Source organism: Chrysemys picta, chromosome 1 (genome assembly GCF_011386835.1).
Source record: "Chrysemys picta bellii isolate R12L10 chromosome 1, ASM1138683v2, whole genome shotgun sequence".
NCBI lineage: Eukaryota > Metazoa > Chordata > Testudines > Emydidae > Chrysemys > Chrysemys picta.
The window spans coordinates 191,356,015-191,382,315 of NC_088791.1; the positions used below are offsets into that span (position 1 = coordinate 191,356,015).

Here is a 26,301-nt window from a genome sequence, read left to right on the forward strand (position 1 = left end):
CAGTTTGGCAAAAGGGAGAGATGACCAAGAGCTGCTGATGCCAAATGTGTGAAGGCAGCAACTGTGTGTTGTCAGTACTGGCAACATGCAGCAAAGCGGTTCCCAGAGCATCTCCTGTGACACACAGGACTCCAGGACACCGACCCTGAAATAGCACTACTGTCATGTACTGAAAAGGGGCAGTATGGATGCAGGTATATGCCTGTATGCGCAGGCAGAATATGTGGACGCTGTGTGGGTACAAGGTACATGTTCTAGCAGTATATGGACAAGTACTCAGGGAAGTGCGCAAGTATAGACGTAGCCTGAGATTTAGGCAGTCTTTTTTTCTTTTTCCGTCCCATGCAAATATTTGAATTTGGGGAAGTATTAATTATGAAAAGGATGACTTTGCATTACAGTACTCATGCCATTACACATTTATGTATGCTGTATAAAGTACAGCTGAATAATAAAAAATTATCCAATTTTGCCCATATGACACCTTTATTTGTAACAAAATTTTGAGTTTCCAGTAACTGGAGAAAATTAATCAACTATGAATAGCAGCTGGATTTTTAAGTAAAAATGTTTCTGATGTTTCTGAACCTTGTGATTTAATGTACTTACAGGTGGATGAAAGCCAAACTGGAGAACCTGGGTGGCTTGGAGGCGAACTGAAGGGAAAGACTGGATGGTTCCCTGCAAACTATGCAGAGAAAATACCTGACAACGAAGTTCCAACCTCTGTGAAACCAGTAGTTGACACTACTGTTGCACCTAAAGTTTCTTTGCGTGAAACACCCCCAACTCCAGCAGCTCCAGCTCCAACAGAATCTACTGCAACCACCAACAACTGGGCCGACTTCAGTTCAACGTATGTTTGCTGGTGGTTATCACAAACCAGTACTGTGGGTTTTCAAGCAGTTAACTTGTGACCAGTTAAAATTCATTACATTTCTCATCCACTGAGATTGTGTCAGTAGTTAACCTGGCAAATGAGAGATTTGCAGGAAACTAGACAGCACACTGTAAATCAGGAAGGATTATTCATCTTCAGTAAAACACAACTCCCATCGTAATTTTTTCCCTTTAGTAAACATTTTTTCCTCAATAGGATAGTCCGCAAAAGTTTTGTTTTTGTTCTGTGGCATTTTTTTAATTTAAATTAGGCTTTCCAGTCCAAAGGCATGCTTTCGCCATATCCTCTTAAGCAATCAAGAAGACAAGTACAAAAGCTTGCCCATCTGGCCCTTTTCCCTGACCATATTCAGAATTATTTTACAGCAGAAATCCCAGCATGTCATCCTCCATTTGTTTATATACAAAATATGTGAGAGAGCAGAGTTGACACCTTCTCTTACTTCGTTACCAGCTTGTATTTTACATTAAGATGCTGCTGCTTCTGCTAAAGTCAACCAATTTATTGTTATACAGTAGTACTCCCCTGGTGTGCCTGATGCTATATACATGTAAGACAAGTTTCATGTCCCAAAGATTATATATGTGTATGTTTTATCAGGACAGGTTAGTCTACTATGTAAATAATTGGTTAATCATTTTGTTTAATGAGATAAGGTGTTTTACAATTAGAAGTATGTATTTTACTGAAACATTTGAGTACTTAACACACAGTGCTTTAAAAAGTTTTTACCCAAGAGAGCACAATAGTTCTGAAAGAACCATTTAAACTTGGTGGTAACTTTATGTTGCTCTCCAGACAACTTTTTTTCTGAAAAAGCAATAATATAAGAAAATTAAAACTGAGCTTCCCACTTATTTTTATTTTTTCCCTACCTAAACAAAAGTAGCTCAAGACAAAACTATTCTAATTTTAAGTGAATACTATGCATTTTTATAACTTTGCATAAAAATCACTGTCTGATTTTGGTAGAAAATAAAAAAATACAATAAGTTTCTACTCCAGAGCTTATCGTGTATGATGTTTGTACAGTGCTTAGCACAGTGGGGCCCAATCTGGTTGTGGCCCTCAGGCACTATTACAGTGTTAATGCTTAATAATAATCAATATTTAATTAAGGATACAGGAGCCAGGAATAGAAATTAATATTTAAGGTGAACACTCTCTTTATACTGTTAGGGTTTGTTTCTTTTATTTAACCTAATGGGTTTGTTAAGGCACAGGTGACTATGTGAAGATATATAACCAAAATCAGTTAGTCTCCACATTTTAGTGGCAGTTTTCCATTTTGCAAGCCACGGATAGTGATGGGACTGAATGAACACCTTAATCTGCTGGCTGATTATTTTATTTAAAATGGGCCCAGACGTTCGTGTGGGTGATTGTACAAAACTGAAAAAAAATCCATACTAATTGGAACTGGTTTCCAATCTAAAATCCTCCCAAGCCTACTGAAAGTAGGACTCTCCCACCACTTTTCCCATTCACTTAGTTGTCCTTCCCATAAGCAGCCTGGGAAAATAAGTGTGCTTGGCAGCATTATCTGACAGCAAGGGGAAAGGGTAATATTTCGGAGGCCCTGGAGACAGTAAACAAAATGGCTGGCGTTAATTGGACAATCCAACTAAATTATACATACCTAAGGTCCCTTCCTATAGATCCAACTGGGTCTCAAAGAGCTCCTGGCTCTGAATGATCGCAGCACCATCTGCCTCCCTGTCTTCAGTGATATCTTCTTCATCTGCCAGTTCAAGGGAACCCTCCATTGCAGGTTGTGAGCTGTCCACTTTTATAGGCAGGAAGGCAGGTGGTTCCTGGCTCAGTCTGACAACAAGCTGTTTGTTACACAGGCCTGTCTAAGGGGCAACACCAGACTTAAGGCTGTGTTCCTCTGTCTTCTGGTAAGCCTGACGCAGCTCCTTCTCCATTTCCTGGCATTGGCCCTCATCCCTGCTATACCCCTGGGCCTCAGTGCCCTCAATGTACACTTCCCTTGTATACCTCTTTATTCCTGTTGAAATTATGTAGCTATGCCCGCACATGCTCTTCTCTACCCCACCTTCGCATCAAGGAAATCAAGGACCTTTTCCCTAGACTATACAGTGGCATGAGGATGAATTAGACTTGTGCTTGTCCAACTTTCACAAATACACTTGTACTAGCAGGAAAAGAGGCATTTCCAAAATATATCAGTGACTTTAAAGTGGGGGAGTGGGGTTGGACTTAGTATCACCATGATACCTCAGGAGCATTGTTCAAAAATTAGACAGAATGGGCACTGCTGAGGGGACAGGTGCTAGAAGACTACTTGTACTGGTACAGGTACTTCTGCAGCCATACAAGCATCATGCCAGTAAAACTATACTAGTAGAGGGCTTGTGTCACTGGAGGAACTGATTTAACTTGGCTGGTAAAAGTTGAGGGATTTTTTTGTCAGGACTCAAAACTAAATGTGGATGCATGCAATACTGTGCTGACAGAAGGCAAGTTTTGCTGTTAAAACTTTGTAGTGTAGACCAGGCCAGGAAGTGAACAACGTTGAGCTTTGCCAGACCCACGGGGGTGAAATGCCCTGTCTTTGTCTCACTCTTCCCTTTCTCCACCCCACCTGTTTACTGTGTAGAACTGTTAACTCATACGTGTCAGCTGATGTTAACTCCAATATTATGATGAAAGAGGTAGCTGGGACTCAACTATTTAGGGCTTTTTAGACTTTAGGGTTCTACACTAGCTAGTGAAAACGGAGACAATTGTCTGTTACTTTGTAATTGCAAAAGCAAAAAAATTCAATTGTTAATATATTTAGTTTTAAGTAGACAAAGGTATATAAACTACAGCTGTGCACTGAGCTTTAAAAATGCATAGTTTCAACAGTTAGCACCCAGAGCTTGCACGCTGGGGGAAAAAGAAATTGGACTAATGAAGTCTAAACAATAAGGAATAAGGCAGGAGATTGAGAACAGATAATCATGGTAAGGTGGAAAGTGGGTTCTAATAATCAATTTACAGGATGAGAGGTGATGTTCAAAGGATAAGTGATCACATGAAAAAAATCACTCAGATTATATAGTCTGCCTTATTTTCAGGTGGCCGACCAGCACTAGTGAGAAACCAGAGACTGATAATTGGGATGCTTGGGCAGCTCAACCTTCTCTGACTGTTCCAAGTGCAGGGCAGGTGAGGCAGAGATCAGCCTTCACCCCAGCCACTGTTACCGGATCATCGCCTTCTCCTGTCCTGGGGCAGGTAAGTGGCTATATCTGTGCAGAAATCATACTTTAACCCAGTGTTTTAACTTACGCAAAGTGATGACCAAACATTAATTGACCAGCCCTTGCAACATTCATCTAAGGGAGGTAAAGTATTTCAAGATGAGGAGATGAAGATGTCAAACAAAGCCATGCGGGAAGTGCAATTTGGCATTCTCGGAGTTCTCAAGTAGAGCTGGGTGAAATATTTTTGACACAAAATTTGTCAAAAAAATTCATTTTGGTCAACCCCAAACTATTTGTGAATTTGACACACATTCACCAAATAGTTTTAGGCAGGAAAAAAATGTTCAGGTTAGATTCCCAAAATGTGGTGAAGAAGAGTAGGAGGTGGTGGGGATGGTGTCCCCCATTATAACTCTTATCCCAGTGATTAGTGCACTCAATTGGTTTGTGGGGGTTAGAACCTGAGTTTCCTGCTCTGGAGCAATGATTTGAACCCAGATCTCCCCCTCCCAGCTTTGTGCCCTAACCATTTGGGCTGCATCGCTCTCATTTTTTCCTACTGAAGCTGTTCCATTTTTTATAAAATGCTTGAATAAATTGGGCCAGAGAGAAAGAGAGAGCAACTCTAGTCTGGTGGTGAGGACAGTCACTTGGGAGGAGTGATCTGGGCTCAAATCTCTGCTCCAGATCGGGGATTCAAACCTGGGTCTCCCACATCTCAGGTGAGGGATTTAGATCAGCGGTTAGAAGTTTTATCAGGAGACCAGCATCAACATCCTTTCCTCCTCCAATCATTTTATGACTCTAGCTCTTAAAAAATGCCTGGAAACAAAATGTTTTGGGTCAAACTAGCTTTGATTTGCATAATTTTTGTCTACATTTTTTAATTTATTTCAACCCAATTTGCAAACTTTATTTTTTTTCCAGAACTGCTAGAGAACCGAAAAATCAGTTATTCGCCCAGCTCTATTCCTGAATCCCAATCCTGTGCTCAATCTGTTAGATCACAGTGCCTCAACACTGGCTGAAAAATATGTAGTGCTGGTACATAGATATAGCATTCTGAGATGTGCTAGATATGTAAAACCCGAAAAAGCAAGTAGAATGCAAGATGGCATAATGAATAAGTTATAGCAAAAAGATTCTCTTTATTTTCACTTTTTGTGAGATTTACTATAAGCCCTGGGGGCAAGGCTTGTCTCTTTATTTATAGTGCTTTACATAAATGTGGTAGATGAGACAATTAATTTTTAAAACCTTTTTCTGTGTAGAAAAATTATTAAATATCTTACAGGAGTGTATGCACCAGGCACTTTAATACAAATCTAGAAATACTGGTGGACTGTGTTAATATATCCACTTGATTGTATTTTTTTTTAAATGATCTGTTTGGCTTTATTTGAGTAAAAAGCTTATTTTAATAGAAACAGTCAACACACAGAGCTGTGTCTATAAATGAATGTTGGATTTATTTATTTATTTATTAGCAGCCTTCTTTGCGAAAGACTCTAAGTGATTCACATTTATTTTCTTACCACAATAGGGTGAAAAAGTAGAGGGCCTTCAAGCACAGGCCTTGTATCCTTGGAGAGCCAAAAAAGACAACCACCTCAATTTTAACAAAAATGATATCATCACAGTTCTGGAACAGCAAGACATGTGGTGGTTTGGAGAAGTCCAAGGTCAAAAAGGATGGTTTCCCAAATCATATGTGAAACTCATTTCAGGCCCCATAAGAAAGTCGACAAGGTATTTTGTTTGGTTGCTTTTGTTAGAATGAACAGCATTTTTATTTAATCATTAATATTATGTTGTTCCTATTCAAAATGTTGTGTGTACTTGTACGTTCGTTTTTAAAGTGTTGGCATTGTGTGGCCATATTTGTGTATCTGGTTTCAGATCGGTGTGACTCCGTTTATAAATAAAATGATGAGCTTTGTTTTCTGGCTTCCTCTGTTTTGTTTTTGTTTTTGTTTTTGTTTTTTTTAAACTTCCAGTCCTACCTACAAACTCAGCTTGGGATATGAAAGCAAAGATGGATTCTTCCTGCATCATGTATCGCCAACAACAATTCTGCATTTAGAATTTAGCTAACAATTTTGGCTACACAATGTCAACAAAACTAAAAAGTAGCAAAATCTTACTTACTTTGATAAAATAAGTAAGAATTGAAATACGCGTGGGGTAGGGCTAGTGAGTAAAGAGGTGCCACTTTCCTATATTCACTTTACTAACAAACAGTGTTTTGAAAGATAGTAAGATTGTACTCTAATACAATACATCGTGTGAAAACAATGTTCTAGTTGATAATGAAAACTAGAATGAACTTTACATTTTTCTATTGGGGAGCAGAGGAGAGCACAGCAATTTTTGCTTTCAGTCCAGTTACATGATTTCAAACTGTATTTTGTCATGCTGAGGTTTAAAACTTAAATTTTACTATCTTTTTGCTTTACATGTTGAGATAGTTTGTTCATGGATATAGCTTTTAATGTATTTTTTATTCAAAACATTTAGTTTTGTTAAATTTAGAGAAATTAAGACATTTAATATTTTCTCTTTAAGCATGGATTCTGGTTCTTCAGAAAGTCCTGCTAGTGTAAAGAGAGTAACATCACCAGCAACTAAACCTGCTATGTCAGGCGAAGGTAAGAATTTGGATTGAATGATATTAGTAACATCTTACTGTATAGTTTTAATAAAAGAAATTATATAGTAATAGGAACAAGTTCAGAGCCAGATCCAGTGGGAGTTGGTGGTACTCAGTTCCATTGCAGAATCAGGCCCTCTTACTTTACAAAGTAAGAATTTGAATTACCTCCAGAATTAATTATGACTATAAGGCTATGTCCTGCATGTTTTGTAAAACTGCTCATTTACAGAAGAATAGTATTTTTCTAATTAACTTAGGTACATTAATTTATGCAGTGTTATTTATAAGCAGTTGAGAATCAATCCCATTTTCTGATTGTTTTTAGCCTTCTGCCTACAATAGGAAGGGCCCAGGCCCAGCATATGAAATGCATAAAGGATATATTTTCTTTTAACATACACTGTGTGTGTGTATGCAGTATATGCCATGTAAAAACATGCGTACATGCTTCAAGATAAGCAAGAATATTCATTAAATTAATAAGTTGTCTCCCAAAATTTTAGTTTTTCATTCACAATGTTTCTTTGTGAATAATTTGAATCCTGCGGTGCCTGTTTTCCTATTTAAATGTTGGATAGACCAAAACTTTCGACCTCTTAGAAAGGGAAGACAAACCAGTGCTGATCCCACCATGAGGAAAGGGATAATTATCCAAACAGACATGTATGTACTGTAAATTTTTAATAGTTTTAATTTGTGCTGTCTTATTTGACCCAAGAAGGTTAGATTTAAATTATAAATTAATAGCAAATAATATAAATAAATATACATTAATAGCAAATAACAAGGACTGCACTCAGTGCCTTGAGATAGATATCAGTATTTTTTGTTGTTCCATGTTATTTTGAACATTAAGCACCTTCCATTAATGAACTATTATTAATCGAAAACCATGTGAGTACTTATAGTTGTCTACAAGTTTGTACCTATTTTTTTCATAACAAGATTCTAAATGTGCCAGACCTTTGCCATCATTGGAACCCACACCACTGCTAGCACAGGTATGGCTGCAGTGATACCAAGAAACAGATAAAAAAACTTTTCTTCTGAGATATTGTTGATAAAACTGCTGTCAATATAACAAACTTTTCATAAGACATGTTAGCTTGGTAGAAGTTGGATTCAGTTATTAAACATGTAGGCTCCCTATTTTTTTAGTATTAAAAGTAATATTGACACTAGGGATTTTTTTGGGGTGGGGTGGGGTTGCATTTAAATGGGAGTGAGTCCAGCAATAGTTGTGCCAGTTCAATTCAGTTATTTATATCACTTAATTATTGACCTATAGCATATCTGATTCAAGGTTGAAGGGGGTTACTGGAGTTAATCTGATTCAGAATTGGTTACTTAATTGTCAAAAAAGCACACAAAGCAAGGGATAGGAGCTGTATGCATGTGCACATGTGTGAAAATAAATATATTTTACAAAATAGTAATATCTCTATCAGTCTTTTTAGCAGTGCTTTAATTCTTTATTTTTTAAAACCTCATCTGTACAACTGCAATTTAATAGGAATCATTTGGGGCAATTTTTATCACACACAATGTAGTCTATAGTTTGCCACTGATAATAAAAATTCCACTGTGGAAAGTGGAATTATAGAAGGATGCTAAAATTTGGCTTCCTTGATTTTCAAAGGCAGTTTAAAAGCAAATACAGAACTGCTAAACCATCTCCCTCCCAGTCGTGGCTCTGTAGCTACAACCTGGGATACTGCACGTCTTCTGTCATACGTTCTGTATTTTTCAGTTTGATTAGCTGGATATTTTACACACTGTGCTAAAAGCATATACTTTCAAAAATATTTTTTAAAAATGTTTTGTATGGATTCAGCAGCTTTATAATTTCTTTAGGAAAGGAAACTCGTATATAAGTATTCTTCAGAAACAGACTTTCATGAAAGCTAGTTAGTATTTTAGGTCTGAGGATAGTATTTCCATCTACACTTACTCCCCAACCATTAAACGTGCTATGCCTGCCACTGTTTTCCACAAGCAAAGTGTGTAACACAGAATATTTTCAGAAATCTTTGAATTGTGTAATAGGCATACTAATTCAGAAAATGTTACTGGTTTGTCTGAGATTCTTATTTGCACTCCTAGCTGTACAGGTTTTCATTTAGTTCTGTAATTAAATTACACGTTGCATTTCTCAAGAGCAGTCTGTTTCAGTGTTGTTGTTTTTTTTTTTGCTCTTGAATACCAAACAGCTGACCATGTTTTAACAAAATTGTGTATTCCACCATTATCTTAGCATTTTCAAGCCAACTGTTGCATAGGATACAATGAGATTGGCTGTCTCCATACAAAGCTTCAAGTAATGAAAGAATTCATTGTTCATGAGAGCCAACTGACCTATGTAAAAGGAACACTGTATCAGAAGTTCAGAAAGTGGGATTTTGTATGCCAGGACTGAAATGCTAGTTCTCAGCATAAAATTGAACCCGTAGAAAGTATGCTTATAAAGCCAATCATCATCAAGTGCTTGCACATGTCCATTCCACTTTAGGACTGTGTGCGCTAGGGCATTGAAGCTGGAGAATTCTTCCCCATAACAGTATCCATCAGGACAGCACATGTTAGCCAACGGTATAAAAGGATGGAGCCGCTCTGCCCCCTCATCAATTCCTTTTTACTGCTCATGGTCAGTAGTTGTACATGTGTGAACTTTACTCTCTCCCATTCTGTTTTTAGAAAAAATTGCTAGAGGTTTTTTACTGTAAATAGTTTAGTATGGTTGTAGTTATAGTTTTAATTAGTAGCACTTTCTTTGAGCTTTTAGCATGGTACTGGGGCATGCATAAATCCCTGGGATTTAAGCGCCATTCTGGCTGTAGCAAGTCTATACCAGTCAGCAATCCTCACTCCCTGTTTAAAGTGTTTTGCAGAAGTATGCGTGAGGCATCAATGCCTTATCTACGCGGGTCTTTCAGACCAGGATTAAGAAGTTGAGAGATGTTTGACTTTGAGATAGGGAAATAGTTTTTCTTCCCCCTTCGGACCCCAGCTGCTCTGTACCTGGGGATTCAGACTTGACCCTATCTCAGACCACATCACCAGATTTGGCAGCATCCATGCAGCAGAGAGAGCTAGAGACACCAATCTCCATTTTCAGTACTGGGCAAGCTGCAGAAGTAGTCCACCATTTCAACCTCTTCTGGCCAAAAGAAGCCCTCTTCATCTTGAGGGCGTGGTCCCCAACAGACTTGCACAAGAAGAAGACCAGTACCGAGGTTAGAGCTAAGGCAGCTCCCACTTAGGCACTCCTAGTACAGCATTCTAGCAATGTAGAGTAATCGACTCTGGCCCTTCATGCAAGACCATAGAGGCTGACTCCATTGCCGGGACCTTCAGTGGCACCACCTTCCTCTGTGCTGCGTCCTACTGTACCAGTACCATGACATCTGAAGTGTTTGCAGTGGCCAGGGATCTCCTGTGCTTATTGGTGTCAGACTCACCACTGATGCTGGATGAGACTCAGTTACCAATTAATTCTACCCCCCTGGGATACTTCTTGGCATCTACACATTTGGTGCTGTTGGGGACTGAACCAGACCCCCTCGGTATGAACAAAGGAAGTTCTGTTGTGCAGTAGAGCAGACATACAGTCCCTTCAGCAAGAGGAAAGCCTCAGATTCTTCCTCCAGTACCATCCACCTCCCATCAGGTCTTGGTCTCCTGCTACTCTACTTGTTACTATGCTGCCTTGGCATTCAGACTGTGCTAACTCGTCGTTCGAGTCAGAGGTGGTATATTATGCTTTACAATCTCATTTCAGAAGGGCTCAAGCATCTTCCGTTTGTCCTCATGCCGTTCAAGGCCCCAGCATCGTGACTTCTTATAGGAGCAGGTCTCGATCGGATGCCCTTAGGGCTGGACCCTGGTATTGTATCAAGTACAGCAGTGGCCTTTCTGGAATCCATGGGGTACTCCTGGATTCACGTCTGTTTTCTCTTGTGTATCACTCTACTTAATCTCCATCAAGGTGCCATTTTGTTTGTACTGACTCCATTACCCAGAATTGAGGGATCTTATTCCTCCAGCATCTGACCCTCCTGTTACAGATAGTCAGCACTCAACAGAGCAGACTGACACTGTAGTGCCTCTGCACAATGCTTCCTCATCACCACCAGATGGGGTCACTGTCTCAGAATTGTCCTCCCAAATCCCAGGTGATTATAAAATGTACCAGGAAACTAGGGAAAGGGTGGCTGCCTCCCTAGGTATTCAGATGAAACTGTTCCAGGATAATCCACACAAATTAGTGGATATTTTGAATTCGGCAACGCCATCTGGCTCTGCCTATTAATGAAGCCATCTTAGAACCCACCAGAATTCTTTGACAAGAATTCCTCTTCCTTGACACCCACTGCCAAGAAAATGGAGAAGAGGTACCAAATTCTTTGAGTGATTGCTCCTGTCTATTCCACAGTAGGTGTGCATGCTCGCCGTGTGCACCGGTGTTGGAAGTTTTTCCCTTAGCAGTACCCGTACTGGGGGAGCACCGTGGCAACCCCTTGAGTGGCGCCTGCATATCGCGCTATAAGGGGAGCCACAGGCTTCCCCCACCCTCAGTTCCTTCTTGCCAGACAACTCCGACAGAGGGGAAGGAGGGTGGGGTGTGGAATAGACAGGAGCAACACATCTCGAAGAATGCCAGTTACGGAACAGGTAACTGTCCTTTCTTCTTCGAGTGATTGCTCCTGTGTATTCCACAGTAGGTGATTCCAAGCAATATCTGCTGGAGGTGGGTAGGAGTTCATGATGGTTTGGGACGAAGTACTGCCCTGCCGAACCCGGCATCATCCCTAGTCTGGGAGACGATCGCGTAATGCGAAGTAAATGTGTGAACTGAGGCCCAGGTGGCCGCCCTACAAATGTCCTGGATGGGGATATGGGCTGCGTAGGCAGCTGATGAGGCCTGAGCCCTTGTAGAGTGTGCCCTGATGATCGGTGGCAGGGGAATCCCTGCCAACTCATAGCACGTGCGTATGCACGAGATGATCCAGCGGGAAAGCCGCTGGGAGGAGATAGGCTGCCCCTTTGCCCGCTTGGCCGAGGCAACAAATAGTTGAGAGGATCTGCGGAACGGCTTAGTCCGATCCAGGTAAAAAGCCAGCGCCCTACGCACATTGAGCGTGTGGAGACAAGTTGCCAGATGATGCTAAAGAGGAGTTCGGAGCTCTTGTACATGAAGGCTGCCTGTTAGCAAGGTTGTCTTTACAGGCTGTATTGGATGAGGCGGATTCAGAAGCTCTGATAACGGCAACAGCAGTTACTATGTGTTGTGCATCTTGGCTGCAATCGTCTGGCATTCCAACCAAAGTCCATCAAACAATGGAAGACTTGCCCTTCATTCTCTCAGAAGACTGACTACAGTCTGGATTCTCTTTAAGAGTCTAGGACAACCTTAAAGTCTTTGGGTTTCATACACAAGTCCTAAGAGAGAGCACTTCTGCTCTCAGGTCCAGCAAAGGTACCTGTTCTACCTGATAAGGCAGCCAGACCAGTCCAGGGAATGCCATAAATCTCAGAGGAAGAGACCACCTCCTTGTCCACTGCCTTCTGCTACCTCTAAATAATCTGTAATATCTAAGCAATCTATTTGATTCTGTCATCGAGGTCAGCAAGCCACTCTAATTTCTCCTGCTTTTGGCAGCAAGTTGTCCCACTTCCTAAGCACTTGGACCCACATAATAACCTATCAATTGGGTTCTAAACGTGATGGAACTGAGAGGTACCCTGCAATTCACCTCTATTCCCCCTTCCCACACACCTCACCACCCTTTTCAAGGACCATTCTCACAAGACTGTACTGATTCATGACAGTCAGTCTCTATTACAGTTATGGGGCAGCAGAGTCAGCATTGGGGGAAGGGAGTCTGTTCCCGCTATTTTCTCATTGCAGAGTCCAAGGGATGCCTCAGACCTCTTTTAGATCTGCAAAAACTCAGAGTTTTATATGATTACTCCTACATCTGTTATCCCGACCTCAGACCCCAATGACTGGTTTGCTGCCCATGACTTAAGGCTTGTCTCCTCGTATCATGGCTCGACGCTGTGGCGATTGATCTACTGGGGGTCAATTTAGCGGGTCTAGTGAAGACCTGCTAAATCGACCGCTGATCGCTCTGCCGTTGACTCCGGTACTCCACCGGAACGAGAAGCATAAGGTAAGTCTCCATCTCTGGAGATATTTAAGAGTAGGTTAGATAAATGTCTATCAGGGATGGTCTAGACAGTATTTGGTCCTGCCATGCGGGCAGGGGACTGGACTCGATGACCTCTCGAGGTCCCTTCCAGTCCTATAATCTATGATTCTATGAAGTCGATGTGAGAATTTCTCCTGTCGACCCAGCGTGGTGTCAACACACTGCCATGAGTCGATCTTAGGCTAGGTCTACACTACCCGCCTGAATCGGCGGGTAGAAATCTATCTCTTGGGGATCGAATTATCGCGTCTCGTCGGGACGCGACAGTCGATCCCTAAATCAACGCTCTTACTCCACCAGTGGAGGTGGGAGTAAGTGCCATCCACGGGGAGCCACGGAGGTCGATTTTGCTGCCGTCCTCGCACATAGCTGAATTTGCGTATATTAAGTCGACTCCCCCCTCTTCCCTCCCCCCCCCCCCCCCCCCCCCGTAGTGAAGGCCTGCCCTAAGGTACATCGACTCCAGTCGACTTAGCCCAGTAGTGTAGACCTGCCCTTAGAGGATGCCTGCTTCCATTTGGTCATTCACCAGAGCTACAGAAAGTTTTTAAGACTTGTTGTAGAAGATGTTCATTATCCGTTTATGGTGGTCCTCTCTGGCCTTTTGTCAGCTCCTCGAGTCATCACAAAGTGCATGGCATTGGCTGCGACACATCTCAGGGAGGCAGATGTTTAGGTGTACCCATATCTGGATGACTGAATGGTTCAGGGTCGGTTCAGACAGCGAGTAGTGGTAGCCATGAAAAAGATCCAATCCCTCTTTCATTTGTTGAGCCTGTTAGTCAACAAAGATAAATCCGTTCTCTTTGTACAAAGAATCAAATATGGTTTTTATGAATTAAATTTGACCACAGTGAAGATTGTATTAATCTCTGGCCAGGTTTTAGGTGATCTTGGACCTGTGCAAATACTTCAAGGCTTCATATGACAGTGAGGAATTGCCTGAAACTTCTTGGTCCCATGGCAACTTGCACATACATGACATAGCATGCCAGACTTCACCTCAGTGTCATGCAGAGGTTGTTGTAGACCAGGGGTTGGCAACCTTTGGCACATGGCCCATCACGGAAAGCACATGGCGGGCCGGGCCGGTTTGTTTACCTGCCGCGTCCGCAGGTTCAGCCGATCGTAGCTCCCACTGGCCGTAGGAGATGTGCTGGCCGCTGCTTCACATAGCCCCCATTGGCTGGAGCGGCGAACTGTGGCCTTTCAATTCAAGATCCCACACCTCTCCCTTAGGTCTCAGGACATAGTTTTGCAGGACCATGGCCAGACTCTGCATCCCAAACCTCTCAGCCTATACTTTACTGCTTGGATGCTTGGATGCTCAGTGGCTAACTTCCCAGGATGTCTGTTCCCTTGGAGTGTAAAATATTTTAAATAGCAGAAAACCCTCCCACTTATACTCACCTCAAGAAATGGAAGAGCATGTGGTCACAGCAAGAAGATACCTCTCCTTCAGTGGCTCCGATTCAGTCTGCTCTGGATTACCTGCTTCACCTAAAGGAAAAAGGACTTTCTACCACTTCCATGAGGGTTCATCTGGCAGCTGTTGCCACATTCCATCCTCCAGTAGATGAAAGATCCGTCTTGTTCCAACCCTACGACTGTTATGCTCTTGAAAGGTTTGGACAGGCTCTTTACCCCCTATTAGGGACCAACACCATTCTGGGATCTGAATTTAGTTCTTTCCATTTTAATGGGGCCTCCTTTTGAACCTATAACTGTGTGGTTGTTTTCACATCTTTCAATGAAGGTGGTGTTCTTGGTGGCTATTACTTCAACCAGGAGGGTAACAGAATTTCAGGCTTTGGTGGCTGATGTTCCTTATATATTTATCTTTATGAAAGTTAACATGTGTCCACACTCCAAATTTCTCACAAAAGTGGTGTTGAATTCTAAATAAGCTTATATACTTACTAAGCAACAGAGGGTCCTGTGGCACCTTTAAGACTAACAGAAGTATTGGAGCATAAGCTTTCGTGGGTGAATGCCCACTTCATCAGGCGTCTGATGAAGTGGGCATTCACCCACGAAAGCTTATGCTCCAATACTTCTGTTAGTCTTAAAGGTGCTACAGGACCCTCTGTTGCTTTTTACAGATTCAGACTAACACGGCTACCCCTCTGATATTTACTAACCTTTTTTCCTGAAACCTCACTCTCTAAGATAAGGAAAAACTCTGTACTTGGGACTTTCATAGGGTGTGTTAGCCTTTTACCTGTTTAGAATGTCTCCTCAAGTATTTGTCTCCTTTGCTGACAGGATGAGGGGGCAACTTTTCACTTTTCAGAGGATTTCTTCCTGGACCTCCTCTATTCATCTGTGCTATGATATTGCTGAAGTTCCACCATCTCAGAGTTTTAGCATACTCTATGAGAACACAAGCAGCAGTGGCTGCTTTCTTGGGTCACGTTCCCCATCAGTAAAATTTGCAGGACTGCAACTTGGTCATCTGTACATATGTTCATCACACATTATGCTCCCTTCCAAACCTTGAGGCTAGATTTGGGAGCATGGTGTTGCAGTCCTTGTTTAAGTAGACTCCGATCTCCTATTCCATCTAGAACTGCATGTGGGTCACCTAAAGTGGAATGGACACGTGCAAGCAATCGAAGAAGGAAAAAAGGGTTGCATTACCTGTTCAGTAGCTGTTCAAGATGTGTTGCACATGTCCATTCCACAACCCACCCCTCCTTCCCTTCTATATCAGGAGTCACAGCAAGTACTGGCTTCTGGAGTGAAGTAATTGAGAGAGATGGGTGACTCCACCCCAGTATACTTTTGGCTAGCAGCATGAATGTTCAGAGAGTGCATGCTCTGCCCTGTTTGGGACCACTATGGGAAACAATTCTCCAGCTTTGGTGCACTGGCGCACACACCCACACCCCCCCCCCCCCCCACACACACACACCCTAAAGTGGAATGGACATGTGAAGCACATCTTGAAGAACAAGTTATCAAACAGGGATGTAACAGTTTGGGTGGTGGTTTTTTTGGTTTTGTTTTTTTTGTTAATAAAAAAAATAGATATATACTTAGGTCATGTTAGAGGTTTACCAAAAATAATAACTTCATCCATAATAGGAGTGTTGTTGTTTTTTCGTTTGGGTTTTTTTTTTAGAATAGAAGCCTTTAAAGAACTTTAAGTAGTCTTGAAGATCATCTAATTTAGAAAGTTAAATATTAAACCTTATTTGTGAAGGAAGGGAAAATGTTTTGGAGTGAAGTGTTGCCTACACAGAAGCAATAGGGCAGAAAGCTATGAATATCTAACCTTTGGACAGGTCATATGGCATTACTTTCATAAAGGTAGATTTTTGCAAATTATACTTTGATTCATCAAGCATTTCCCATTTTTTGAACAACTTCTCCTCCAGAATATATTGCCATGTACACATATGAGAGTTCGGAACAAGGAGACTTAATCTTTCAACAAGGAGATATGATTCTTGTGACAAAAAAAGATGGTGACTGGTGGACAGGAACATTGGGTGACAAATCTGGAGTCTTTCCTTCTAATTATGTGAGACTGAAAGATTCTGAGGTAAAGAGATATGAAACATTACAAAGTCTATCCTTTTTTGTATCTTATTTGTCCACTTTATAATGTTCATTTGATGATTTCAAGTCAGTGAATCAGATGGAGGGGTTTTTTTATCTTACAACTTTATTGGACATGAAAAAGCATTGTTACAGTGAAGTTTGAAAGATAAGCCTGTATAAACTACCATGGAGTACCCCAATGGTTCTCAACAGGAGGTCCGCGCCCCCCTAGGGGTCCCCAAACCCTTTCGGGGGGCCATGGGGCCCCTGTGGCTAAAACCCAGAGCCTGAGCCCCAGCACCCCTCGTGGAGCTGAAGCTGGGAACAGCAGGGCTGAATTCCGAAGCCCCGAGCCCCTGGGCAGAGTTGGAGAGATATGGGTGTTACACCCCCCACCTCGAAACTACAGTGCAAGAGCAGGGCAGTCCCAGAGAAGGTCCAGCCCCCCTCCACCTCCTTGTCTCCCCACTCCCTGGCCAGATCAGAGGCGGGAAGCCTTGTCTCCTGCTGCTGCAGGGGGTTGAAGCTGCTCCTCAGCTCCCAGCCCCCTTTGCTCACGCAATCGGTAAGAGCCGTCTGGGCAGGCAGACCCCGGCTCCCTGGCTGGCAGACCCCTCGGAGAACAGGGACCGCAGGGGAGCCTTCCTGGCACACAGCTGCTAGCTACCCCCCCTGCCTGCAACCTGAGCTGTTTTTGGACTTTTGAGCTGAGCCCCCCACCTTTTGAGTTACAATTTTTGGTTGCATCCCCCACCCAGACAGGCTGACTCGGGGTGGAGGTGGCGTTTCCTTCCCGACCCCGCCGTGCGGAGCTGTCCAGAGTCCCACTGGCCCCTGCCTACCCAAAATAGAAGTCAAACTACACCTATTCCTGAGCCCACGACTCCCGGCTGAGAGCCCCCAGTCCCCCCTCCCCGTTGGGCCCTGGAGTTTTTATAGCATGTTGTGGGGGGGCCTCAGAAAGAAAAAGGTTAAGAACACCTGGAGTACCCTGTCACTTACTGTTATTAAAGGCCTGTATGATAGTCATGTACAGCCAAATCAGAGGAATTATTGCTGTTTTCCAGTTAAGTTTTATGACCAAAGAGAATGGGCAGTAAGATATGACTTGAAACAATATAAAAGGGGAAATAGCCTAACATGAAATATTAAGCTTTTCCTTCCAAAACAAAGTATTGTAATAATGAACCCAAGGGAACAAGCCCAGGAGAAAAATAAGCTTACCTAATAGCCATATTCTGGTGAAGTTAGATTCATATCAATTAAATTCCAGAAGTTCTGAAGTTGGATGCACTCCCACCACATGTGTAGGCCCTGAAAGAGGGAATGCTTTTGTCAGTCGTCTGTGTGTGTGTGTGTCCGGAGAGGACGGGGGTAGTGATTCACTTTTCTTTTCTGGAGATGGTATATTGCATTAAATTTAAGAGATGTTTTTCTCACGCACATTCTCATCTATTTGAGAATACAGTTGTCATCTATCAGTGGATGTTAGCTGGGTCATTATGCGGTTGTCTATATACACTTAAGTTCCTTCTTGCAACAAGATGAGAAATATAATGTATTCTACTGATTTATTGCACTTCTCTTCAAAATAAAAATATTATGGTCAAGACTCTAAAAAATGGGGGTCTAAATTTAGCCTTCTAAACTCTTATTTGGATTGGATTTAGGTGTCTAAGGATTTAGGAGCCTAACTTTAGGTGCACATTTTTTTAAATCTTGACAGCTGTGTTAATGAGCTATAACTGTCTGTGGATTGTATATGTGAAATATTAGCGCTTGTGTAGTCATCGTTTAACCTTTTTGACTTTTGGGAAAGATTGAAGAGTGATACTTTTTATCAGTAGTATAGTATGTAGATACTTAAAGGGCACTCATCCTTTCAATTAAAATAGAAAATACAGTAATCTCTTCTGTGATAGAGCTCCAAAACACTCTGGTTATGGTAGTGCAATGTTTTGGGCCACTTTTGCAGTACTGTAATAGCTCTTTCAGAAAGCATCTTCCTCTAAGACTTGTCTCAATGCAGCAAATTCTTCATTAAGAATCAGTTTAGAAGATGTAGATTAGAAAACTTGTATTTTTGTAAATATATTGTTTATATCCCTGTTATGCTGTTGGGAGAGCTAATTTAGTAGATTAAAGGATAAATCTAATCTCAACTGTTCATTATTTATGCAGTGCACTTTAAGAACAAATAAAACATGGTCCTGTTCTTGGATCTTAAAACTTAATGTTGGATATAACACAAGTGATAGCAGCATGGGGGGAGAGCAGAAGAGGGGTGAAGGCTTCAATAATATTACGACGTTATTTTTTTACATTTTTCCAGCATTCAGAGGTACTGTTTTTCTGGGCAGACTTTCAATAACTCTGATGTGCAATAGGATTTTTGGATTTTCAGAGGTTGGTTCTCCATCTAGTTTAGCAGGAGCAATTTCGCCCGCTGTGAACTCTGACTTAGATTGTATTATCATCTTCCCTTTAGATTGATGGGGTTCATGGACGGTCACACAGCGGGAAACCTTCCCAGATTCTCCAAACTGAAAACACTCTTTCCTGCCTAAACTAGTGAAGATGTTTGTTTTTAATTATTCATTACTCACTATTCCAGATAATATTTGGGGTGGCAATCCATCTGAGAATTGCTACAAGGATAGATCCCTCTAGGACAGTCACTAACTATTCAGAGCCTTCTTTTGGAAAATGCTGTAGCAAAGCCATTTTGGTAGTCAGGAGAAATAAACATATGAACGTGTGTAAATTTTATATTTGCCTTTTTATTTTAAGGTCCCTGGAACTGCTGGAAAAACAGGAAGTTTAGGGAAGAAACCTGGTGAGTTACACAGTGTGGCAACATTTTATTTCTCCGTGTGCTAAAGGATATATTTGCTTCTAACAAAGAGTAAGAAACTTAAATAGGAATGAAGTCTCCTTTGTAACAATTTAATAAGTTGCTCATTCTTATTCTTCCCTCTTTCCCTATGTATAGCCCAGTATGTTGCTACCCTTCTTTAAACATTTACATTTGCTTTAGGGTATTGTACAGCATCCATCACGGCAGTATCCAAGCACCATGTTACAAAACTTCCCAAAAAAATGTTGCCTGAAAGTGAATGTAAATTCACACAACTTGGGGATGGTGCATATAACAGGGCAGTTGATCCATGAGGATTGTGCAGTTTTATGTACGTGTCTGATAAACATTGTGGTGAAGTACACATCCCACTTCAGGTTGTGGCATTCTGCCTGGAATCCTGCATAATTTACTTGCCACAAAACTGAGGGTTGGCCCTGTATATTGCTCAGCATGGAGGTTTCAGTGTTCCTAAATGCCCAGCCAACAGGAATGTTTTCACTACTTTCTCTAAATAAAGGAGCAGCAAGAAGACTGGGCATTCTTGGCAGAAACTGGTAGTAGGTGGGGGCACAGGGACAGCTATTTTCTGAATTTTCAGAAGCAATACAAAACTGATTACAGATGTGTCAATGTTTATACAGAGAAGGATTTTATGTCTTCATGCTGTATACACACTATGCTAAAAGGGGCCTAACTTTCCTGAGCTGGCTTGTGATTCTGTTGGAATTCTTCCCATCAGAGTTCAACACTCAGAAATAATAAAGAATATATTCAGAATGCAATAGAGCTATTTGTTTATTTTCTGAAAGATTTCTAAGCCCTGATCTACACTACGAGTTTAGGTCAAATTTAGCAGTGCTAGGTCCAGGATTAAATTGATCTGTCCACACGCCGAAGCCATTTTTATCGACTTAAAGGGCTCTTAAAATCGATTTCTGAACTCCTCCCCGACGAGGGGATTAGCGCTAAAATCAACATCGCCGGGTCGAATTTGGGGTAGTATGGACGCAATTCGACAGTATTGGCCTCCCGGAGCTATCCCAGAGTGCTCCATTCTGACCGCTCTGGACAGCACTCTCAATTCAGATGCACTGGCCAGGTAAACAGGAAAAAGCTCCGGGAACTTTTGAATTTCATTTCCTGTTTGGCCAGCATGGCGAGCTGATCAGCACGGGTGACCATGCAGAGCTAATCAGCACGGGTGACCATGCAGTCCCAGAATAGCAAAATAGCTCCAGCATGGACTGAACGGGAGGTACTGGATCTGATAGCTGTTTGGGGAGATGAATCTGTTCCAAAAGACGAAATGCCAAAATATTTGAAAAAAATCTCTAAGGGCATGATGGACAGAGGCTACAACAGCAGCAGTGCCACGTGAAAATTAAGGAGCTCAGGCAAGCCAACCAAAAAGCCAAAGAGGCAAACGGACGCTCTGAGTCAGAGCCCCAGACGTGCCGCTTCTATGATGAGCTGCATGCAATTCTAGGGGGGGGGCCACGACTACCCACCCCTTTCCGTGGACACCTGCAAGGGGGGAGTCTCACGCAACAGGGATGAGGATTTTGGGGATGAGGAAGATGAGCTGGAGGAGGAGGAGGATAGCACAAGCGGAGAAACCATTCTCCCTGACCACCAGGAACTGTTTATCACCCTGGCGCCAATACCCTCCCAAAGCGGCTCACTGACTATGAAGCCAGAGAAGGTACCTCTGGTGAGTGTACCTTTGTAAATATAATGCATGGTTTAAAAGCAAGCGTGTTTAATTATTAATTTTCCCGAAGACTGGATGCATTCGTGGCCAGTACAGCCCCTCCTTTTTAAATGGCCAACCCAACAGGTGCTTGGTATGGGAAAGCAGGGCGCTGCTATTTGAAACCATTCCCACATGTTATGAAGATTGAAGAAGCCGAAAGACTGTGGCTTACCATAGCTTCCTGCAAGCTGAATTCAGTTGCCCAGCCATTCGTGTGCGATCTCTCACACCAAACTGGAAGGCCCTCAATATAAGAGGCAAAATGCGACCTTGTACCGAAAGCACATGTGCTATGTAATGTTAACAGCTTGGTTCACCGTGAAAGAGTCAACCCATTGTTCTCTAAAATGTGTCTTCTTAAATACTACTCTCCCTTTTTTCCTCCTGCAGCTGCAAATGTTTCAACACTCCCCCTATCATCTCCGTCCCAAAGGCTAGCACAGATAAGAAGGCAAAAAAAATGCACTCGCGATGAAATGTTCTCTTAGCTCATGCAATCCTCCTGCACTGAAAATGCTCAGCAGAATGCATGGAGGCAAGCAATGTCAGAGTCCAGGAAAGCAGAAAATGAATGCAAGGACAGGAGCGATGAGCGAGAGGAGAGGTGGCGGCAGCGTGATGAGAGGAGGCAGGATGCAATGCTGAGGCTACTGGGGGATCAAACTGATATGCTCCGGCGTCTGGTGGAGCTGCAGGAAATGCAGCAGGAGCACAGACCGCTGCTGCAGCCCCTGTGTAACTGCCTGCCCTTCTCCCCAAGTTCCATAGCCTCCTCACCCAGATGCCTAAGAATGCTGGGGGGCCCCCTCTGGGCACCCAACCACTCCACCCCACAGGACTGCCCAAACAACAGAAACCTGGCATTCAATAAGTTTTGAAGTGCAGTGTGGCCTTGTCCTTCCCTCTACCCTCATCCATCACCCCAATCGGTGCTTCCCTCCTCACCCACCCCTCCTGGGCTACCTTGGCAGTTATCCCCTTATTTGTGTGATGAATTAATAAAGAATGCATGATTTTGAAACAATAATGACTTTATTGCCTCTGCAAGCGGTGATCGAAGGGGGGAGGGCAGTTGGCTTACAGGGAAGTAGAGTGAACCAAGGGGGCAGGTTTTCATCAAGGAGAAACAAACAGAACTGTCACACTGTAACCTGGCCAGTCATGAAACTGGTTTTCAAAGCTTCTCTGATGTGCAGTGCGCCCGCTGCGCTCTTCTAATCACCCTTGTGTCTGACTGCGCATAATCAGCGACCAGGCGATTTGCCTCAACCTTCCACCCTGCCATAAACGTCTCCCCCTTACTCTCTCAGGTATTGTGGAGCACACAGCAAGCAGCAATAACAGTTGGAATATTGGTTTTGCTGAGGTCTAACAGAGTCAGTAAACTGCTCCACTGCACTTTTAAATGTCCAAATGCACATTCTTCCACCATTTTGCACTTGCTCAGCATATAGTTGAATAGCTCCTTACTACTGTCCAGGATGCCTGTGTATGGCTTCATGAGCCCTGGCATTAAGGGGAAGGCTGGGTCCCCAAGGATAACTATAGGTATTTCAACGTCCCCAACAGTTATTTTCTGGTTTGGGAAGTAAGTCCCTTCCTGCAGCTGTTCAAACAGACCAGAGTTCCTGAAGATGCGAGTGTCATGTACCTTTCCCGGCCATCCCACGTTGATGTCGGTGAAACGTCCCTTGTGATCCACCAGTGCTTGCAGCACCATTAGAAAAGTACCCCTTGTGGTTTATGTACTGGCTCCCAAGGTGGTCCGGTCCCAAGATAGGGATATGCGTTCCGTCTATCGCCCCACCACAGTTAGGGAATCCCATTGCAGCAAAGCCATCCACTATGAGCTGCACATTTCCCAGAGTCACTACCCTTCATAGCAGCAGCTCAGTGATTGCGTTGGCTACTTGGATCACAGCAGCCCCCACAGTAGATTTACCCACTCCAAATTGATTACCGACTGACTAGTAGCTGTCTGGCGTTGGAAGCTTCCACAGGGCTATCGCCACTCGCTTCTCAACTGTGAGGGCTGCTCTCATTTTGGTACTCTTGCACTTCCAGGCAGGGGAAAGCGAGTCACAAAGTTCCATGAAAGTGCCCTTACGCATGCAAAAGTTTTGCAGCCACTGGGAATCATCCTAGACCTGCAACACTATGTAGTCTCACCAGTCTGTGCTTGTTTCCGGGCCCAGAATTGGCGTTCCACAGCATGAACCTGCCCCATCGCACTGTCGTCGCCTCCTCGCGTGCTTTTGCAGGTTCTGGTTCTGCACATACTGTAGGATAATGCACGAGGTGTTTACAATACTCACAACAGCAGCTGTGAGCTGAGCAGGCTCCATGCTTGCCGTGGTATGGGGTCTGAAGGAGAGCAGGAAAGCAGAGTTGCAGCAGAATCGGTGGATGACGACGGATGCCACGGGAATAGATATTTATACCGAACGACAAGAGGACCTGCAAAGTGGATTCATAGCACCAGGAAAGCAGAGTTACAGCGGAATCGGTGGATGATGACGGATGCCTGTTTTTAATGCCAAAGCTGTCTTCAGATTTGGAAAGTGTTGTCGGGTATTTGATATGGGTGAACAGAATTGCGGGGATAGCATAATGTGTTCAGTTAACATAACTTCCCTATATATATAATGTGTGTGTATTATATTAATACTGTACACATAATACCCATTAATGTGGTGTATACTATGCCTAACATATGTATTGGCTAATAGCCTCAAACAGCCTCTGGTTAGGCTCTGTCCCCAGCCAGCCTTTCCTTCACAGGGCTAGCTCAAGAGGTCAAATCCTCTCTGTCAGCCACCACTGAGCCAAGCTTTTCCTCTATCTCTTCCTTCCAGGTGTGACATCTTGCAAGGGTGTAAGCGGGTGGGGCTGATTGGGCCCTCAGGCTCTCATTAACCCCTTCTTGGTCATTGTAGGAGCTGTCTCTCTTTTCTGCTGACTCTCCAAATGCCAGTGTGGCTGGGGCAGGTTATGTTAGGCCATCCCAAGACTAAGACTGTTCTGTGCAGAAATGGCTTTTCATGCAAACACTGTGTCACAAATAATACAACACAAAATATGCCTCTTGAAAACTCACAAAAATATTGCACCAAAAATAAATGTCTTAATCTAGGCACGCTTAATCTCAAACAAAAGGCAGACTCAGTACACTTCCTGGGAGACCTAATCAGCCTAACCCAGTTACCACATCACCTAGCTAGTCCCCAGTCTTATTCTAGCCATTGCCAAGTAAAAACTGCCTCTGTCTCCAGCCTGTAGAACAAAACACACACACACAAAAAACCCCACTCAAAACCTGCCCGGGAAAAAGCTTCCCACTGAGCTCCCATCATTAGAGACCGTCATCTGTGAGCTATCTGGGGCTCTTAAATCCTCCTATTACTCCACCCCAATTAGGCCTAAAAAGATCTCCTGTGCAAATGCCCCTTAGTTCCTTTGGCTCATAGGTGGCTACTCAATCACAGCCACATCAAAGACCTAGCATGTCAAAAACTAAACTCTCAAATCCTCTTCCACTGTTGACAACTCCACTATCCTCAGTTTACCACTGGGTCCCAATTGTTGTAATATTTAACACCACCTCCCTCTTTCTTACGTGAGTCCTGTCACTAAATCCTGCCTTGATTTATTTTCCAAAACGTTCATTTCCTATCTACTTCCATTGTGACAACATTTTTGCAGGGTTTGATTGTTGCAAGCCTTTCTCTCTGGCCTCCCGTAAACATGTTTTCCCCTGAGAAGTTTGTCCAAATAAGTGCCACCAAAAATATTCCTTGCAAAATGCTTCCATCGTTGTCAATCTCTCATTATTGTCACTGGCTTTCTGTTGCCTCCCTTAATCAAACTAATCTTTGTTCTTGATTTCAAAACTCTCCACAACATACTTCTCTGCTCTTGTCAGGGCCGGCTCCAGCTTTTCTGCTGCCCCAACCGGCAAAAAAAAAAGAACGGCAGCACTTTGGCGGCAGCTCAATTGTGCCACTTCTTCTACCGCAGTTCGGTGGCGGGTCCTTCCTCTCTTCCTCTTCTGCTATTCAGCAGCAGCTCAAAGAGGAAGAGGGAGAATGAGGGACCCACCACCGAAGACCCGGACGTGCCGCCCCGATACCAGACGGAGTGCCACTCCTTTGAATTGGCCTCCCCAAGCACCTGCTTCCTACTCTGGTGCCTGGAGCCGGCCCTGACTCTTGTATCCTTTTGTTCCACTCAGTCCTCCTTTAGCCCATACTAGTGCTCTCTCTGTCAACCTCCTCCTTCTGCTGTTGTGTACAATGTTGCCAACTCTCACAATATTTGATTATTTTATGTAGGCCTCAGCTCTTGGAGCCATGTGATTGTGAGGCTCTCAGAGTTTTCTAAGTTTCTACCTTTAAAATATGAATGCTACAGGTTCAAAATCCACAAGGCAAATTAAAAAAAACCCAAACGCTATTCTTTAAAATCTTATGATTTTGGGGGGCTTGACTCATGATGTTTGAACCCTTGAGGTTGTCAATTCAGTTTTTCATGTAAATCCCTATACCTGGAACTCCCTCTCTGACTCCTATCTGCCACACCTCCAACCTCTCCTTCTTGAGGTCTTTTCTCAAAATGTACTACTTCTGGTAGCCAGGAAGACTATAGTCCTAAATAAATAAATAAAGTGGTGTGTGACCCTCATGATAAACACTACTTCCCAAGTGACTGTAGAATCTTCACTCTAACCTGCACCAACCCACCCCGTACTATTGTCTTCACACATCATTCTGTTCCTAATTTATGTGTGAACTCTTTTGGGGCAAGGCTCTGATATATGGTAAACTGCCGTCCATATCTGTGGTACAGCATAAATAGAAAATAAAACCAATTTGATGGTAAGAAGTGCATAGTGGACATACTGTACTCATGAGATATGGCACAGTAAATATTGCATGCTAAACTTGGGTAGTGGTTCCATTTTTCAGATTAACAGTAAATGGAATTTTTTTCTCTTTCTATTTAACAGAAATTGCCCAAGTTATTGCCTCTTACACAGCAACAGGACCTGAACAACTTACCCTGGCTCCTGGTCAACTGATACTCATCAGAAAGAAGAATCCAGGTGGATGGTGGGAAGGAGAGCTCCAAGTTAGTTACTACTACTACTTTTATAAAATTCCAC

General features: G+C 42.9%; 1 protein-coding gene across 36 annotated transcripts in view; it reads left to right on the forward strand.

Moving 5' to 3' along the window:
- ITSN1 (intersectin 1) overlaps positions 1-26,301 on the forward strand; it is a 200,261-nt gene that overhangs the window by 131,319 nt on the left and 42,641 nt on the right. For 28 of the 36 annotated variants that reach the window (XM_065589903.1, XM_042855793.2, XM_065589957.1 and 25 more), the window contains 7 exons: positions 612-856; positions 3,988-4,147; positions 5,660-5,865; positions 6,682-6,764; positions 16,362-16,528; positions 19,318-19,363; positions 26,146-26,267. In XM_065589903.1, the coding sequence (XP_065445975.1) occupies positions 612-856; positions 3,988-4,147; positions 5,660-5,865; positions 6,682-6,764; positions 16,362-16,528; positions 19,318-19,363; positions 26,146-26,267 (1,029 nt within the window). Of the gene's footprint in view, positions 1-611; positions 857-3,987; positions 4,148-5,659; positions 5,866-6,681; positions 6,765-7,714; positions 7,771-16,361; positions 16,529-19,317; positions 19,364-21,530; positions 22,162-26,145; positions 26,268-26,301 lie in introns of those variants that run through there. The other 8 variants (XM_042855795.2, XM_065590013.1, XM_065590004.1 and 5 more) reach the window with 4 other exon arrangements.